At 42.0% G+C, this 18,182-nt stretch overlaps 1 protein-coding gene across 2 annotated transcripts; it reads left to right on the forward strand.

Annotated features, from left to right (window-relative positions):
- Positions 1-11,248: 11,248 nt before the first annotated feature.
- On the forward strand, positions 11,249-17,872 carry isl1a (ISL LIM homeobox 1a). Of its 2 annotated transcripts, none has more exons than XM_060065600.1 (6): positions 11,249-11,801; positions 12,814-13,003; positions 14,012-14,271; positions 15,436-15,722; positions 16,226-16,393; positions 16,836-17,872. In XM_060065600.1, the coding sequence occupies exons 1-6, from the start codon at positions 11,774-11,776 to the stop codon at positions 16,950-16,952; spliced, it is 1,050 nt and encodes a 349-aa protein (XP_059921583.1). In that variant the 5' UTR covers positions 11,249-11,773; the 3' UTR covers positions 16,953-17,872. The 2 variants fall into 2 exon arrangements, with proteins under 2 accessions (XP_059921583.1, XP_059921584.1); XM_060065601.1 differs by having other exon boundaries at positions 15,439-15,722.
- The last annotated feature ends 310 nt before the right edge of the window (positions 17,873-18,182 follow it).

Below are 18,182 nucleotides of genomic sequence, written 5' to 3' on the forward strand. Positions count from 1 at the left end.
GTTTTTTGGCCCAGAGTAAATTCATACAGTATTACCTAATGGATAATAGTTTAGGTGATTGATTTCATTGGAATGGGATTGTTTTATTATTTTATCTAGATGGGCAAACCCGTTTGTTCACAGGTTTATAAATACAAGCTCACGTGCTGGACTCATACAGTTACAATATAGGTGTGGATGCAAAGTAAATTAGAGCTGCATTTGAACTGAGACCTTAGAAAACATTCAGAGGTGGTTGTAGGAGATGCCTATGACCACATTGTTATTGTACAGTGGGGCGGGGATATGCTTTCCCAACGTGTTCCAGGAATCATTTGTGAGAGTAATATATCATCTGGTGAGTCAAACTCTCCTTAATTGATTCAACTACGCGTGTATATATATATATATATATATATATATATATATATATATGTTACATATCTCAACCAAGTCATTTCCAGCCAGAATGCCACTTCAAAGACCAATTAGATGGCAACCTCAGCCTCTTGTCTGATCAGTGTGGGTGTGTTCACATCCAGGGACTGAACCGGGTCGCTGTCAGTGCATCGCAGCAGATACCTCGAGGGTCTTCATTTTGGTGTGAAATGCTGAAAGTCAAGCCCTAGAAGCCGGTGCTCTCTCTCCTGCCTTGCTCATTTACATACATAGTCAGTTCTATGACATTCTCAGCAAGAAAATTCTGATGTACTATATCAGATATTATGTCTGTAATTGGGTGATTTCAGGATCCATTCACAATTATTTATGATAGTTTCCTGGGACATGGTTGAGCCCAGACAGGAGGATAAGGAGCAATCCTGCAAGCGCACAAAAGGATCCTATTCAGGATTCCCCTCAGATACAGACTCAGAACTACAATTTTTTTTTTAGTAATATTAACCGCATTACATATTTTTACAAAGACAAAAATATTCTAAAAACGAAATCAAAAACCCTCAAATTCCACAAAAAGATTTCTCACTCTTTTTTTTATTTCCATGTGCACTTCCACCTCGTAGCCTCATGGGAACTGCCCTCCCCTGGAAGGGGACTAGCTCTATCAGGCTTAAAATAGGCCTACGCTTCCAAAATAGTTGGAATCTATAATATTTTTGTTCATCTATTGCATGAATACCAATGCGCATTCATCAATATGTAAAATGTGTAATTAAAACACTCTTTCCACAACAGAGCTGTTTTAAAAAGCTCTATTTTTCTTTGTTTTGGTGACAAGACGGAATGGCCTCTCGCTCCTATCAGTGATCAAACCAAGGACTCAAGGCTCAGAGGGAAAAAAAACTGACAAGGTCTGAGCCTCAGCCTAATATTTATGCGTGTTAAGATAAAAGGTGTACTATGAATAACCGTTTCAGTGTTGTTAGAGTTCTAATGAAAACTTCAATTTAGAAATGATAGAAGAAAGAAAGTATAAAAAGAAAAGCAGAGCAATAACCGGCACCTCGATGTCCTGCTAAGCTTCTGCAGGACTTGCTTCAGAGCTCCGGCCAAAACATTGGCTTTTTGCATTAGATAATGGACCAGACCTTTGTTATGTGTGGTGAACACATCTCTATAATGTTATATCTTTGATGTGTCGAAGAAGATATGTGGAATCTCATTTGAATGTTTGTTGAATTGCATTCATTTTTCTTTGTTTGGTGCCAATACCATGAACAGAATCCCTTGTCAGACAACAAGCCGTGGGTTGTCTGATACCAGTATCTTTACAACACACAGGTACACATTAAGTTACCAAGCACCCATTTTTATAGTAATCCAAAATACTAAAGTTCTACAATCAAGCTATTGAGAAGGCTGGCTACTAAGTTAAAAAAAAGTCTATATGATTAAAGTTTTAAGGATTCAACCAGAGACGATTTTAGCTTCTGAGTGAATCAACACTTGAAAGCCTTCAGTAAGCCATTGCACATTAAGAACAGAGGGTTCAAGGTGGTTCGAAATGTTTAATAGACTCAATGGGATTTGTGTTGTATTTAAGCATGATCCAACTCTTCCTTAAGTCTGTATATTCTTTGCTTCTGTTGTTTTAAATTATTAAAAGGGTGGACATCCAACAACCAAGGATGCTTAAAAATGATTAATTATAATAAATTGTATTGTGGTTTCATATTTGAATAATATATTATATATTAATATTATATATTGCAAATTGTGTGCATTATTTAATAATACTATTTAATACAATTAATTATCAAGACATCAGTATATTCATAGTTTTCCCCAATGTACTGATGCACTAACTATAAACTTGTCAAAGACACTGCTTCTAAATGCATTCAAATGAGTGCTAGCTGAGACAGCCATGTAATATGCCACATTGCACATACAGCCAGGCGCAAAGACAGCCACTTAGAGTACTGTGTGAGTGAAAGATACACACCCTAACACATCAACCATCCCCCACCAAACCCACCACAACACGGTTTCAACTCTCTCTCGCACTTGCTAGTTCTCTCGTCTGCTGCCTTCCTCCAATGGTGGCCCTGCTTACTTCCACATGCACGCACCGTGCAAAGACATAGACACACCCACACACCCACAAGCACACACAAACACACACACCCACACACACACACCCACTCACCCACACACATACCCCGATTCATCATAGGACTTTATCATTAAGGAAAGTCATAGACAGACCTGCTGTCCATTTATCCATCCACCCATCGCTCTCTAATCTGATGAGCAAAGCCGATTTACATTCCATTAGGTGCTACCGTCAGATGGACATGTGAGCTTCCCTTTTTAAAAAAACAACATTTACTGTCCTTAGCTGGCTCTGCTTCTCAATCGGGAGACAACAGCGGGTTTGCATTGACTATAAATTGCTGTTGTTGTCATGGAAGCTTCCATGACACGTTGGTCTGGACGTTGGTCACTAAGTGAGTAAGTCAGTAACGTCACAACGTGTTGTTTGTTGTTTCTGGAAGCGGGGCCAATGTGAGGATTGACACCAAACATTTTGAGGGCCGATGAACTGAGGGCTGATGACAGAGGGCTATCAGAGGCCCTCTGTCATTTTATAGTAAATTAAATTCAACTTCCACCAGCCAAATGTAGCATGGGTACCTTATGTGGTCTCATTAGCACGAAAGCGGCATTATCATGACTTTTTAAAGGTAATTATACAACGGGGGACCTAAATCCAGCGATCTGATTGGTTCCCAACTGTTGTATAATGAGCATATACATAACTGCTATGACGCCCAATCATTTTGTGAAAGTTTGCATATCACTCCGCGCCTGGAAGTAGAAACAGTTACAAAGTAAAACATGTGTTGGATGATGGAGAGGGTGTAAATGTTGTTACTCCGGGAGTGAGCAAGGCGATGGAGAGACGGCCCTTACATAGTCGACTATGTAAGGGCCCTAACGAAACCTTAGGCACACGGCGAGTGAACTGCTCCATAGGATAAATTGCCGGCGAACCGCTCTATCGGAACCTTCTCTCAGAGGGACGCTAAAGTGTGTTGCATAGCGACCGTCGATGCATAGCGGCAGCCAGGAGGGACTACTTTTTTGTATTCTTTAACAAAACGGCTACTTTGACTTTTTTTGTTTCTTTTTAAATGTAGTGTGTCTATGACTTTCGTTTCGCCATAACAGTAACCGTTGTATAAAAGCAATAGATCACTTCAGTCAGTGGCATGTGCTCATTATACCACTGTGAAGGGGGTCGCCGGCCCTCCGCTGCGCGTCGGGGCCGGACAACGCCCCTTAACAGTGGTATAATGAACACATACCACAGCCTGGCGTGATCTATTGCTTAAATATACATCCTTTGTTGTAAAATCTAGGACAATATAACCTGAAACCATTGACCCTGTATTGTAAAGATAATGGTAGGTAAAACCCGAGGGTTTATAACAATTATAACCATACTTTCAGTTGGGTCCTAGCAGGACCAGTGAATTTGAAATTGTGTGGCAACAGTAATGATCATCTAGCACATTCAAATGACTCAGTTTATCCACAGTATAGCATTCCTTGCAACTACTTATCGGTTTATAGGGTAATAAACAAAAATAAAATAAATTATGTTGTTTTCATGCATGTTCTCTGCAAATCCTAACTACATATTATCCACAAAGGACTGAATACACTTTGTGAATCGTATCAGGTGTAACAGACGACAGATTAACTAGTGCTCCTCACTCACACTTCATAATATGTAGGTAATAATGTTACAGTGTAAATAATGTATGCCTTCAAATGGTTATTAATTTTTATCCTCCTTTAAATCATCTTGTTGCATGTTCTTTGTTGTCGTTTTTTTTTCAATATTATTGTCCTTACATCCTTGTATGCAGTAAAACAAAAACCCAGCAAAAAATAAATATTTTAATAAATATATGCACTGCGATCAACAATAAGATATATATCTTATATATACTTTATTTGTTTAACAAAGCCTCCTTTTTCTTCGAGTCTCTCCGCATGACAATTTGAGAGGGGGCTGCGTGGATGTTCAGCGCTGTGAGGCGGGCTGTCTCAGACATGTCTGTATTCTATCAGCAAGGGCCACTCACACAGACAGAGGAAGCTGGCTTATGTTCTATTCTTCTTCATCCTTCATCTGAGATCCAAAGTAATACATTCCTAATGGTATTTGCTCTGATGAGGAAATTGGTCGACATTTTCTTATTTTTTCCCTGCCCTTTTTGTCCTTTTGTAAAGACAAAGGGCCAATCAAATATGCAATGAGACATAGCATAATACTAACTTGACAGTTATAAATTGACCATTTCAAACAATCAGATAGGGCAATTACACATAATGAATCACTGTCAGTGGAAGAGGAGGATTGTGTTGCTCGGCTCCAATGCATTGGTATTGACTTCAACACTATTTTATACAAGCCTTCAGCTTACGACTCTTTGGGGACCTACAAAGAGTGTGTATGCCGTGGGGTAATTTACATGCCGCCATAGATTTGGAATAAATGCATAACTAGCATTACATTTTTTTAGTTTGACCATATTTGCATGGTACATTTCAAGCACAACATGAATTACATTTGATATCTCTTCATTTAATTTGGATGTATTTTAGCCACACATCCCTCTTTCTCTGGAACATTAGGTTCAGTAACAGTTGGGTTAGAGTTACCACCTAAAAACCTCAGGTAAATCATCCCCCGGTTAACCACGTTGATGCTCTGGATAGAAGTACCAAAGTCATCCGGTCCATTGTAATTGTAGCTTTAGCACAAAGCTATTCAGTCAAGTGCGTGCATAGAAGCATAACTCACTATTGAGCAAGGATTATATTTCATGTGGCTTCTTGATGTGTGTTGGAAGAGCTACATGTCTTGTCCATTCATATGCCAAGTCATGTGAAAGGTGAAAAGGTAAAATTGAAAATGGATATTTCCACGTTACAGATAATAAATGGTGTGAACTTGTCAACCATTGTTGATAGACTACAGATAATACAATCGCGTTGTTGCTGACTGCTACCACACACAAAGCAGGTTGTTTGCGCATACTGTCTCCTATGTTGCAGTATGCCTGCAGTCTTGAGCCCCAGGCTATGGACAGCCCTGGAGACACCACAAGCAGCAGTGCCACCATCATGTTTAACCACACCTGACACCATCATCCTTATTGTGTCTCTCAACACGACAACACACACACGCACAAACACACACACGCATCCACTCACATGAGCACAAACACACAAACAGACAGAGAAGACAAGATACCCACACACAACACACACCACACACATAACACACGACCCACAGACAGAGAGAGAGAGAGAGAGAGAGGGAGAGAGAGAGAGAGAGAGAGAGAGAGAGAGAGAGAGAGAGAGAGAGAGAGAGCAAGAGAGAGAGAGCAATAGAGAAAAACAGATACAGAGACAGAGAAAGACAGTGAAAGAGAGAGAGAAAGAGAGAGAAGAGAGAGAGAGAGAGAGAGAGAGAGAGAGAGAGAGAGAGAGAGAGAGAGAGAGAGAGAGAGAGAGAAAGACAGATAAAGAGAGAGAGAGAGAGAGAGAAAAACAGAGTGAGACAGAGAGAGAGAGAGAGAAAAACAGAGTGAGACAGAGAGAGAGAGAGAGAGAGAGAGAGAGACAGAGAAAGACAGATAAAGAGAGAGAGAGAGAGAGAGAGAAAAACAGAGTGAGACAGAGAGAGAGAGAGAGAGAGAGAGAGAGAGAGAGATGGAGAGTGAGCAGCAGCAACAGTGTAGGCCCGGTACTGTCGGAGCACCATCTGTCACACTGGTGTCAAGTGGCCCTTGTCTGGAATGATTAGCAAGGCTGCTGGTGCCTCAGGTGGCTGGCTATGGTGCCCAGGCTCACCCCAGCAGAGGGGAGGGGAGGGGATGGGGGGGGTGCAGGGAGATGGATGGATGGAGGGGGGTGGCCATATGGTCTGTGGGCCAGGGGGACAGACCTTGATGGACCCAAGAGAGGGAGAGACAGGGAGAGGAGAAAGAGAGAGACAGAGCCAGACAGAGAGAGAGAGAGAGAGAGAGAGAGAGAGAGAGAGAGAGAGAGAGAGAGAGAGAGAGAGAGAGAGAGAGAGAGAGAGAGAGAGAGAGAGGAGAGAGAGAGACAGAGCCAGAGAGAGAGAGAGAGAGAGAGAGAGGAGAGAGAGAGAGAGAGAGAGAGAGACGAGAGAGAGAGAGAGAGAGAGGGGATGGGGGATGTCAGTAGGGTCAGTGGGGGACCTCTGGGTCCCTGACCGCTGCTGTCCAGGGAAATGTGTGATCGCGGGTGAGTTGATGTGGAAGGTTCTTGACTTGTCTGCCTTCATCTACAGCGGGGGTTCGTTCTTCAACTCTCTGGACTCAGAGGACAATTCCGCTAGGACCAACCATGGGAGCCAAACTTGGTGCTCAGGATTTTCTGTGCCCTGAGTTTTCTGAGTTTACACAATACATTGTTAGCATGCAGCCCAAATCGTCTCTGACTGGATCACGACTCATCTTGGGTCGCGACCCATCAAGAAACACTGATCGAGAGAGGAGAACAGACCATGGGGGAGAGGGTTGACCAAGTCCAGGCCAATAGTGGTTTTGAGGTGGATTTGTGGATAATCTGCATCTGAAATTACACATAGGAGAATAAAATAGCAGCAATACTTATAGCGGTGCACAGACCTGTGATTGGCTAGGATGCATCATCGTACAATGGCTCGGTGAGGGGTACAGAAGAATCCCTTAAAGGGCAAGTAGCCTTCATGACTGAAGCTTCACTGTAGCTTCAAATCATCTGTGTACAGCATGTACTGTATATAGATTAATGGACTTCTAATCTTCCAGATATGGTGAAGAATAAAACATAAGTAAATATTGGTGTTGTGCAAAGATGGGCTGTTATACGCAGATATAATGCATGAAGGTCCATGCCAAGACAATATTCTTAGGAAGACACTTTTTCATCTGATTTCCTCAATTGCATTCATCGTTGTTTTATGATTTAACAAACAACTTTGACAGGCTACATATATTCTGCTATTTGTTTAACTTGTAAGTTGCTAATTCACTATAGTTATTTTAATCACACACAAACAGGCTACCTGTAAGTATACTATGATTAAACATACGGAAAGAATACGACACTTTCTATTATTATTTATTATTTTTGCGTTGCACACATTTTTGCATAAATTACAATGATTCAAAAAGGAAAAACTTAAGTTCGTAGTCTAGTAAGTAGTAACTAGTATTTTTCATAGAAAATACTTAATCAATTAGACCTGACCGTTTTCCAAACATAATATACTTTTAAAATGGTAGATTATCAAATTATCTCGTAATCTTTTCCAAATAATACAATATCTGATTAACTAATACATTATAAAGATGATCGTTTTTAAACACAACCATAACCTTAACAGTTTAAGTAAAAACATTGAAGATTGTGGGAATGTATTTGACAAAGCTGAACATACTTGCCGTGAAGCTGGCTAAATAAGGTGTATTAGGAAATCTGAATGTTTATTGTTGTGTATAGTTTTCATGGGTGTTGGATATCCCCAAAAAATGATATCATGGATGTTAACACTGGATACCATTTTCCTAAGGAATTTTGTCCAATGATTACTATTAAACCTAATAGTAATCTCAGGGACTGAGCATCTTTTAGTGAATGAACCTAAGATGAATAAGGTTAGTCCTTAAACATTTTTGCTTGTTAGTCAACCTTGGGGCCTCTGTGTTGAATTATTAATTGCATCAGTCAGGCATTGGAGTAGAAATGACTGACTAATTTTTGTGCAACATATTTGGCTGTTCAAATACATTTGAGGAATATTCTTTGGAGAAATTACAATCTTTTACAAATGCATAAAATACCTTGAAGACAATAATGTTGACTAAAGATTGTGTTAATAATTCCTGCTAACTAAAGCCACAATCGTATAAATTGGGTAGCAATGTTGTTTCTAATTTATCGCTACCCGATTGGTTTATATGATGTCCTTTTATAGACCAAGTATAGTTGGACTTGTATAACATAATGGACTACACATGGCCACCTCCATCCATTATTTGTTAGATTATGGTAGTAAGTGACATTTTTATATTTCTCCCTGCTCTTTGGTATTCACGTTTTCACATTGGTATTAACATATATGGCCCCTGTCTAGGTAAATAATTTCCATAGTAACCTTTGCTTTTGTTATGTTAAATCTGAACACATATTTCCTATTCTTATTTATCCTGCATTGGAGCCAAAAGTTACATTCGTATGAATACTATTATGGTGACTTCCGCATTCCCTTTAAATGATGTAACGACCTCTGCATAAACATATTGTAGTGCTGTGGACCGAATTATATTTTTTTGGGCAAAACCCTATTTTTGGGGTCATTTTACAGTAGTTTAACTCATCAATGAATATCAAGTTGCCAAAAGTCCAGTTTCCTTCCGCTAACCAGCCATCTTCTTGTCTTCTCTATACTTGTTTCCACACCCGTCTCTGAAGTTCTAGTATCTCTAAGGATCTGCTCTCCAGTGCCTGATGGTGGTACTCCGTACTGTATAATTCAGCTCTGCCTCAGCCTCGCTCTCTGACCCTTCTTCTAAATACCAGGGGGGTAGATAAGAGGAGAGCCCTGTTCTTTGATGCCTCAGTCCAGTCAAAAAGACACACACACACAAACACACACACACACACACACACACACACACACACACACACACACACACACACACACACACACACACACACACACACACACACACACACACACACACACACACACACAACCACACACACGCACGCACACACATGCACATAGAAACACACACACACACACACACACACACACACACACACACACACACACACACACACACAAACACACACACACAAACACACACACACACACACAACCACACGCACGCACGCACACACATGCACATAGACACACACACACACACACACACATAGTAAGCAAGAGAGAAGGAGGGAGAGAGAAGGAGGGAGAGGGAGGCAGAGACAGGGATAGAGAATATTCTGCAGTTACTCCTGAAACATAGTTCTGACGATTCAGCAGGGTAAGTTGCTGGGTCTGATGCAACCATGAATCTGTCCACCCCCCCCCCCCCCCCTCAACCCCACCCTCACACACTCTGTCATCTCAGCCTGCCTCCCCCCTCTTTCTCCCTGGGCCTGTGTCAATTCTGTGTCCAGAATTGCATGTTTTTGAGGAACATTTTTGTTGTCTTATTGCACTGTTGAAGAGTGACTGTCTACAATGATGTTCAAATGTGCAGCTCAGTGGGTAGTGTGAGATGATGTTGGAACAATAACCATATGGATCAATCAATTATTTACAAGGGTCCAGCCAAATCTCCTGCCAGGCTGCCAGTAAATATACTGTCACTGACACAGCATAGATTTACTAAGAAAGACATGCTCTATCCATCACTTCATTGCCTGTGCTACTAATTTTAATACTACTTATACCACTACACAAAAAGAAAAGAAAAAAAATACTAATAATAACGCTTATAATATTATTATAGTCACAATAATTAATACAATTGTTAATAATAATATAATATTAGTGATGATAATAGGGATCAAATTTAAATATTAATATCAATAAAAAATGTGAATGTTATGATTCTTTATATTTATAATAATAATATAGGTATATCCATCATCATCTTCATAATGATGATGAAAATATTCGTATGCGATATCCATTTATTCAGAAGCCAAGACTAGTGTCTCAATTACACACTTCCTGTCCAAAAACATCTAACTCCCGTTTGATCCCATATCCCACCTGATACTCAAATCGGGACCAGTGTGTGTATTTTTCCAAGCTTTTGTTTTACATAGAAATTGATCCATACCAACAAGAAATGTTTTGACTTCAATTCTACCGACCAGCACTTGAATCAAGCCCCTTTAGACTATAGGGAGAGAGTGTCCTGCCTGTCTGGACCGCCCCTCTGTGTCCTGCGTTCAGGGGCTGCTGAATGGGGTGCTTGTCCTGACACAAGAGGGCGTGTGTGTGTGTGTTATAGTCAGATATACACGCTCACAAACCGTAGTGTGCAGGAGTCTTGCAGGACGAGCCACATTTAACATTAGGCTTTATAGGTTCGCTGTGAACGATGCGTGACCCCATATTTGGTTTAGTTGTGGCACATTTGCTTACTTTCTAGTCTACGTATGTTGTAGTGTGCAATAGGTTCCAGCCAAACGTGTTGTTCACACGTTTGGCTGTAACATCCAAACAAATATGAGGGACTTCTGCACTGTGAGTGGTACCTGTTGCTGTTGAAAGTTATAAGAAACAAGTTATTCAAGTTAATTAACATAAACTTCACGCAAACTCAATTAATTCATAACGATTGATAGGGCTACAGTTAAGATGTTATTCTTACCATTTAAAAATCGGCTACTTGCAATGGCTTGTCGGGAAAGAAAAGTCATAAAATGTAATTATTGACTTTAATTGTTTGAAATGCCAATTTTGCAACTTTCTGAAGTCGCGACATTGTAAAGTAAAGTCAAAAAAACAAAACAGCGAACTAGGTTAGATCTTAGTGTAAAGAATAGCTTACATCTCATACAGAAATCCCCCAAACTATAGGAACACATCATCTTATAGTTTACACAACATGGTCTTCCTGCAAGTGTTCACTCCTGATACTGCTTTGAGGAACAGCTGTTCGCCTCTCCGCAGCCAATCAGCGTCCCAGAAACGTGACGTTCTGTCGCCCTACGTCAGCCCGGCCGATGCCGATAGAGGAGCTCTGAGGCTCCGAGTGTTGGAGTGAGAGATAAGCACGGGAGAGCCCCCATCACTGTGTATACTATAGGACCCAGCTTCGGAGCACAGTCACACACACACACACACACACACACACACACACACACACACACACACACACACACACACACACACACACACACACACACACACACACACACACACACACACACACACACACACACCACACACACACACACACACACACACACACACGCACACACACACACACACACACACACACACACACACACACACACACACACACACACACACACACACACACACACACACACACACGCACACACACACAAGCTCGCTCTCACCCACACCTCCCCGCCTCCAGCCCGCTCAAGGCACTTCTTTCCCGGCAGTGTGCAGCGCGTTGAGACCCCGTCGCTCACCCTGACAGACCGCCGGCGGCCTCACTGTCGCGGGAGGAAGAAGCGCACTAAAAGCAGGCTTCAGGAACAGTGGCACTACGTTTCTAAAGTGGACCTTACACCGCCCTACTTTCTGGACATGGGAGACATGGGGGACCCGCCGAAAAGTAAGTGAATTTCATTGTTGGGTCGCGTGAGGGAACTTGTGGAAGGAGTTGCAGTGTTGAGGATGATTTCAATGTGGCGAATTGGGAGAATATGAGATGCGTTGTTTCTCTGTTCTCTGGTGAACTTGCAGCCCACCAACTTTCTCTGAAACACTGTGATAAGTTGGTATAGGGGGCTGATTGATCTCAGATGGCATGAAAACATGAAAACATGAAATAATGAAAATATAAAAAAATATTTATTGTTAGTATTATTGATGAGCATTATTATTATTATTATCGTAATCATTATTATTAGAGATTCGATAAGATATTATTATTATTATTATTATTAAGAGAAAACAAGGGTCATCCATCAGATGAACTTGTGTAGGATGTAGAATGTTTTGAAGACCAAAGAACATTCTAAAGGCTTTATTTAAAAAAATATATTTATTAGGCTACGTGATTTAGTTTGTAGAGGCTACAATAATAAACAATACCTACTAATAATGATAAGAAAAAAGAAAAGACTAGATGTGCGTTACTACAATTGATCGTATAGGCCTAATAATAATAATAATAATAATAATAATAATAACAACAATAATAATAATAATAACAACACATACATACATAGCCTATAACAATTGATTATGCTTTTATCCATTATTAATATCATTGTTATTATTATTATTCATACTATTGTTGTTATTATTATTATTACTATTATTATTATTATTATTATAATTATCATCATCATCATCATCATCTTCCATTGCAGTAGGTTAGTAAAAGTAATTGCAGTATTGAAACATATTTTTTTTTTGGGGGGGGATTTATCAAATGTGCTCAAAGGATCAGCTTTTCTTAGGTCGCAAATTTAATATTGCTTGTATTGGTATCTTTCATCGATATGAAAAATAACAAATATTCGTATCACGAATCGGGTCACTCTTTCAAAGGTTCCCGAGACGTTTGAACGGTCTTTCATTAAGCCTAATATCCTCACTAAACGGGCTCTCCTCCACAGAAAAGCGGCTCATGTCCCTGTGTGTGGGCTGTGGGAACCAGATCCACGACCAGTACATCCTGCGCGTCTCCCCGGACCTAGAGTGGCACGCGGCCTGTCTGAAGTGCGCGGAGTGTAACCAGTATCTGGACGAGTCCTGCACGTGTTTTGTCCGAGATGGGAAAACCTACTGTAAACGGGACTACGTCAGGTATAGCGTTTTTTTCTTCCACTCTATAGGAAAACAAATGGAAATGAAAATGTTGGATCAATGATAACATGGATATGTATTTCGATATATATAACCTTGATGGTTATTAGCCCGATCATGTGCCAGACGATTGGAAATGTATGTCGTAGATGTTTCTGGACATTTAAACCCATAGTATTTCTACAGCTATATTGCTTTACATTGTGTTGGAAAACGAGGCCCTTCATTTACAATATAGCGCAATATTATCCAACTAAAGTGAAACTAAACTTTGCTTCATCAGCCGCTATTAATATATATAGGCCTACATGTGTGTATTTCTATGTTTATTTTATTAATCCTATAGAATTGACAGGATAATTGGTCAAAAGGTATCAAAGACGAGAGTCAAATTGCTAGGCCTTATGGATTAAGACATTCTATAATGACCGAGGCCTTTAATGCAGGCGACTGTTGTCCCTGCATTGAGATCGTCTTGCTAACTGACCCACCAATGATATCCTAAAAAATAAGCACTCAAAAAAGCAATAACAATAAAGCAACAACTATGATGACCAATAAGGATCAACAAAGAAACGTATAAATGTATGGACCCTTATTAGGTCTACTTGTAGTAGGCCTACCTATATACAACAATCGTTACTTCTAGGCCTACTAAATAGTACTAATAAAGACAATAGTCATAACTACAGTATTAAAAATATATAAATAAGCCTATTCATGCATAGGCCATCTCACATAACCGGAATTTTCTAATTTGTATTTGTATTATTATTGTTATTGTCATGAAGATATTATGATCATTATCATTCTTATTATTATTCCTTCCCTCATTTATATTCTCATTCTCATTTTCATTCATATTTGTATTATTATCATCATGACGATATCATTATCAGATTCATTATCATTCTTATTATTATTCCTACCATGTTTCCAACTGCTCCTGTGCGCAGTTAAGGGACGCGGACGCCGTGCCTCATACCCTGTCCCTCCTCTCTCCTGCAGGTTATACGGGGTAAAGTGCGCTAAATGCAACATCGGCTTCAGCAAAAATGACTTTGTGATGAGGGCGCGCTCCAAGGTTTACCATATCGAGTGTTTCCGGTGTGTGGCCTGCAGCCGGCAGCTCATCCCGGGGGACGAGTTCGCTCTGCGGGAGGACGGCCTCTTCTGCCGAGCCGACCACGACGTGGTGGAGCGGGCCACGATGGGCGTCGGGGACCCCCTGAGTCCCCTGCACCCCGCCAGGCCGCTGCAGCTGGCAGGTACAGTTATATGGAACCGCCGTGTGCTTTGTTTTTTTTCCTTCATTATTTATATATTTTCATATATATATGTATATATATATATATATATATTAATATACATATATTTACTTTATATTTATATATATTCGTGTGTGTGTGTGTGTGTGTGTGTGTGTGTGTGTGTGTGTGTGTGTGTGTGTGTGTGTGTGTGTGTGTGTTTGTGTGTGTGTGAGTGAGTGAGTGTGTGTGCGTGTGCGTGTGTGTGTGTAGGCTATGTGTGTGTGCTCAGGCACGTGTTCGTTCAAGCGCGGGTATCTGCAGGGGTTAGGCGTGTGGTTGCGTGTATGTGTTAGTGTGTGCGTGCGTGTGTGTGCGTGTGCGTGTGTGTGTGTGTGTGTGTGTGTGTGTGTGTGTGTGTGTGTGTGTGTGTGTTTGTGTGTCTTCGGGATATGATTATACTTATTTTTAAGAAAAACTATGCTTCTATAGAAGATCTTATGGAACTAATTGGGTTTTTTTGAATTGTAATTCAGAGGCCCCGGTTGCATAGAGATAAGAGGGGGTGAACTGAATGACGGAAATACACAAGGTTATCACTGCTGGAGGAATGCACAGATACGCTTGGTTCAGAAGCCAGTTTCTTGATCAACACTCAACACGCCATTCCACACACACTGTAGTTCAGCCCAGTCTTGGTCGTATGAAGTCCAGGCCTGGAGCAGTGTTGGTTTTGCACTGGTATGTGCATGGGTTGTTTATCTCCAATGTGTGCCTTTGGCGAGACTGAACGATATAGCTGATGAAGGCCTCCAACGGGGCTCGTCATTTCACAGCCATACTGCTGGAAAGATAGTGATAGGAAAGCCTGTGTTCGATCCCCTGCTCATCCTGAGTGTCGAGGCGTCCCTGAGCAAGGCACCTTACCCGGACGGCTCCCGACGAGCTGGCTGTCGCCTTGCGTTGTTGCCAACGCGGTCGGTGCGTGACTGTGTGTATGAATGTCTGGCAATATTGTAAAGGTCTTTGAGTGGCCACCGGTCAGAAAAGCGCTGTAGAAGTGCAGTCCGTGTACACTTCAAGGAAAAATAAATTTGCTCCTTTGCTCTTTCTAAAACTCTGATTAACTCTTTTTATCCCTTTACCCTCCCCACTCCACTTCCATCCCCGCTCGTTTCCAAACAGCAGAGCCAATCTCCGCGCGCCAGCCCGCGCTGCGGCCCCACGTGCACAAGCAGCCGGAGAAGACGACGCGCGTGCGGACGGTGCTGAACGAGAAGCAGCTCCACACGCTGCGGACCTGCTACAACGCCAACCCACGGCCCGACGCGCTCATGAAGGAGCAGCTGGTGGAGATGACGGGGCTCAGCCCGCGGGTCATCCGGGTCTGGTTCCAAAACAAGCGCTGCAAGGACAAGAAGAGGAGCATCCTGATGAAGCAGCTGCAGCAGCAGCAGCCCAACGACAAGACGGTACGGAGGAAGAGCACTGAATCAGAATCAGAATCAGAATCACTTTTCTTACATCTTATTGAACGAGTACGCAAGAGTGCAATTATTAGTATTGTTTCCTCAACAGCCACATAGCAGCAATAAAACAAGATAAAGTAAAGAAAGATAAGTAAAAATAAAAATAGCAAAAGTGGTCTTGGTACCAGGCAGGGTGGATTCTAGTGCAAAAATGCTGTGCAAATGACAGATGTTACTATGTTATATGTACTATGTGGATGTTAAAGCAGTAGTAGGCACAGTAGGTTCACCTCGTTGAAAAAAAAGGATCATCCGGTATGGAGAGCTCGTTTTATGGTTATAAACGCGTGCGTAAAGGAGTCTTGACTTCGTTGAGGCGTTAAAGACAAGTTCGCAATGCCACGGGTGAGCTCTCCCGGCACACGTTGATGACACGATATTGTGTTGTGAGCTTATAATGGTGAATATTGTTCTTAATATTCTACCATTCCCATGACTCTTCATAGAACATCCAGGGGATGACGGGCACGCCGATGGTGGCGGCCAGCCCGGAGCGACACGACGGTGGTCTGCAAGCCAACCCGGTGGAAGTGCAGAGTTACCAGCCGCCCTGGAAGGTCCTGAGCGACTTCGCGCTGCAGAGTGACATAGACCAGCCTGCGTTCCAGCAACTGGTGAGCAGCCCGCTACTCTCTCACACACACACACACACACACACACACACACACACACACACACACACACACACACACACACACACACACACACACACACACACACACACACACACACACACACACACACACGCACATACCCGCGCACGCACGCTTACACTCACACGCGCGCGCACACACACACACACACACACACACACACACACACACACACACACACACACACACACACACACACACACACACACACACACACACACACACACACACACACACACACACACACACACACACACACACACACATACTCCTGAAGACTTCACTTTGGAAGCAGGCCTGCACCCCTGTACAACGACACAAAGAGGACGTTGGTGTAATGTTATAAGGCTTACGGTCGCCGTGTTAAAACTTTAAAATTATGATGTTTTTTATTTTGTCTCAGGTCAACTTCTCGGAGGGAGGTCCGGGGTCCAACTCAACAGGGAGCGAAGTGGCGTCCATGTCATCCCAGCTTCCAGACACGCCAAACAGCATGGTCTCGAGCCCGCTAGAAGCGTAGGGCTGCAGGGCAGTTCGGCTGCCCCCTGACCTCTGTCTGAGGAAGAGGAGCGTAAGGGACGGGGAGAGACTCGAAGGACCCTCCGAGGTGTCCACTTCTTCTTCTTCTTCTTCACTTCATTCGAAGACTGTGTACTTCTCCGACTGCACGAAACCTCTTTATAGCGACGCAACCCCACCGGTTGTCAATTTTTACACTGTGAAGACAATCCTAGGATTTACTACTCCGACCACATGGCCAGCCCGCAGCGCGACGGTTTTTGCAGAGCAGCCTGCAGCGAGTTGCTGAGGAGAGGGAGCACACCGCCTGGTGTCTCGTGTCTGATACATGGAACCACGGATTTTCCTTCGACCTGCAGGATTGGTGCTGCTGCTGCAGCTGCATTTGTCTGGTGAAAGTTTTGCCAAAAGAGAAGACAGATGTCAACTCCGTCAGTAAATTCATAGGACAAACAGGAAAAACAATCGAACACACTTTGTTGTGTGTGTTCACGATTTAACGTAAGTGGCACCAACATTCGAAAAGGCAAACAAAAAAGGGTTCTCTTCTTTTTTCTATTATTATTATTATTATTATTGAAGAGCTCGACCAGATATGACTCTTGGAATAGGTCTAAATATGTGAGGGAATCCCATTGCTTTTTCGCTCGAATTGCATCGTTTCCTTCAACGCCCCACTAATAAAGCATTGCAACAAGGTATACCTCTATTCTGCCACAGGCTTTGTGGGCAATTCGTGTGTGTTAGTGTCCGTCCAAGGTTTTTTTCTTTCCCAAAGATGTGTATAGTTATAAGTTAAAGACGAATACTGAAAATGCGTTTTTGTTTGTGCTTGTGCAGCAAATTATTTATTATTTATTGTCGAATTTACCACTTTTGTGTAATTTTCTTAATTGAAGTAAAACAGAAGATTGTACTGCGGCCTCAGACGTGTCTATCCGAATTTTGTGTCTCGTCCTATTTTATAATAGCCTGTATGTGGCCTCATCGAACGGATAGGTTAATGGAAGGCCTAGGTCATTCATTTGTTCACCACAACCGTCCTACCTTCAAACATTCAAAGGCCTTCAAACATCTTTACATCTTAAACAGTAGGCCTATATATACAGTCATGCATGTCTTGTAGGCAGATGACTGGATTACAGGCAACTTCTTGTAGGCAAAAGTGAATAGGCATAATAGCCTCCCATTTGATTGGGTTTGGGCCAAGAAGACAAAAAAACACCTGATA

Source organism: Gadus macrocephalus, chromosome 11 (genome assembly GCF_031168955.1).
Source record: "Gadus macrocephalus chromosome 11, ASM3116895v1".
Lineage (NCBI taxonomy): Eukaryota > Metazoa > Chordata > Actinopteri > Gadiformes > Gadidae > Gadus > Gadus macrocephalus.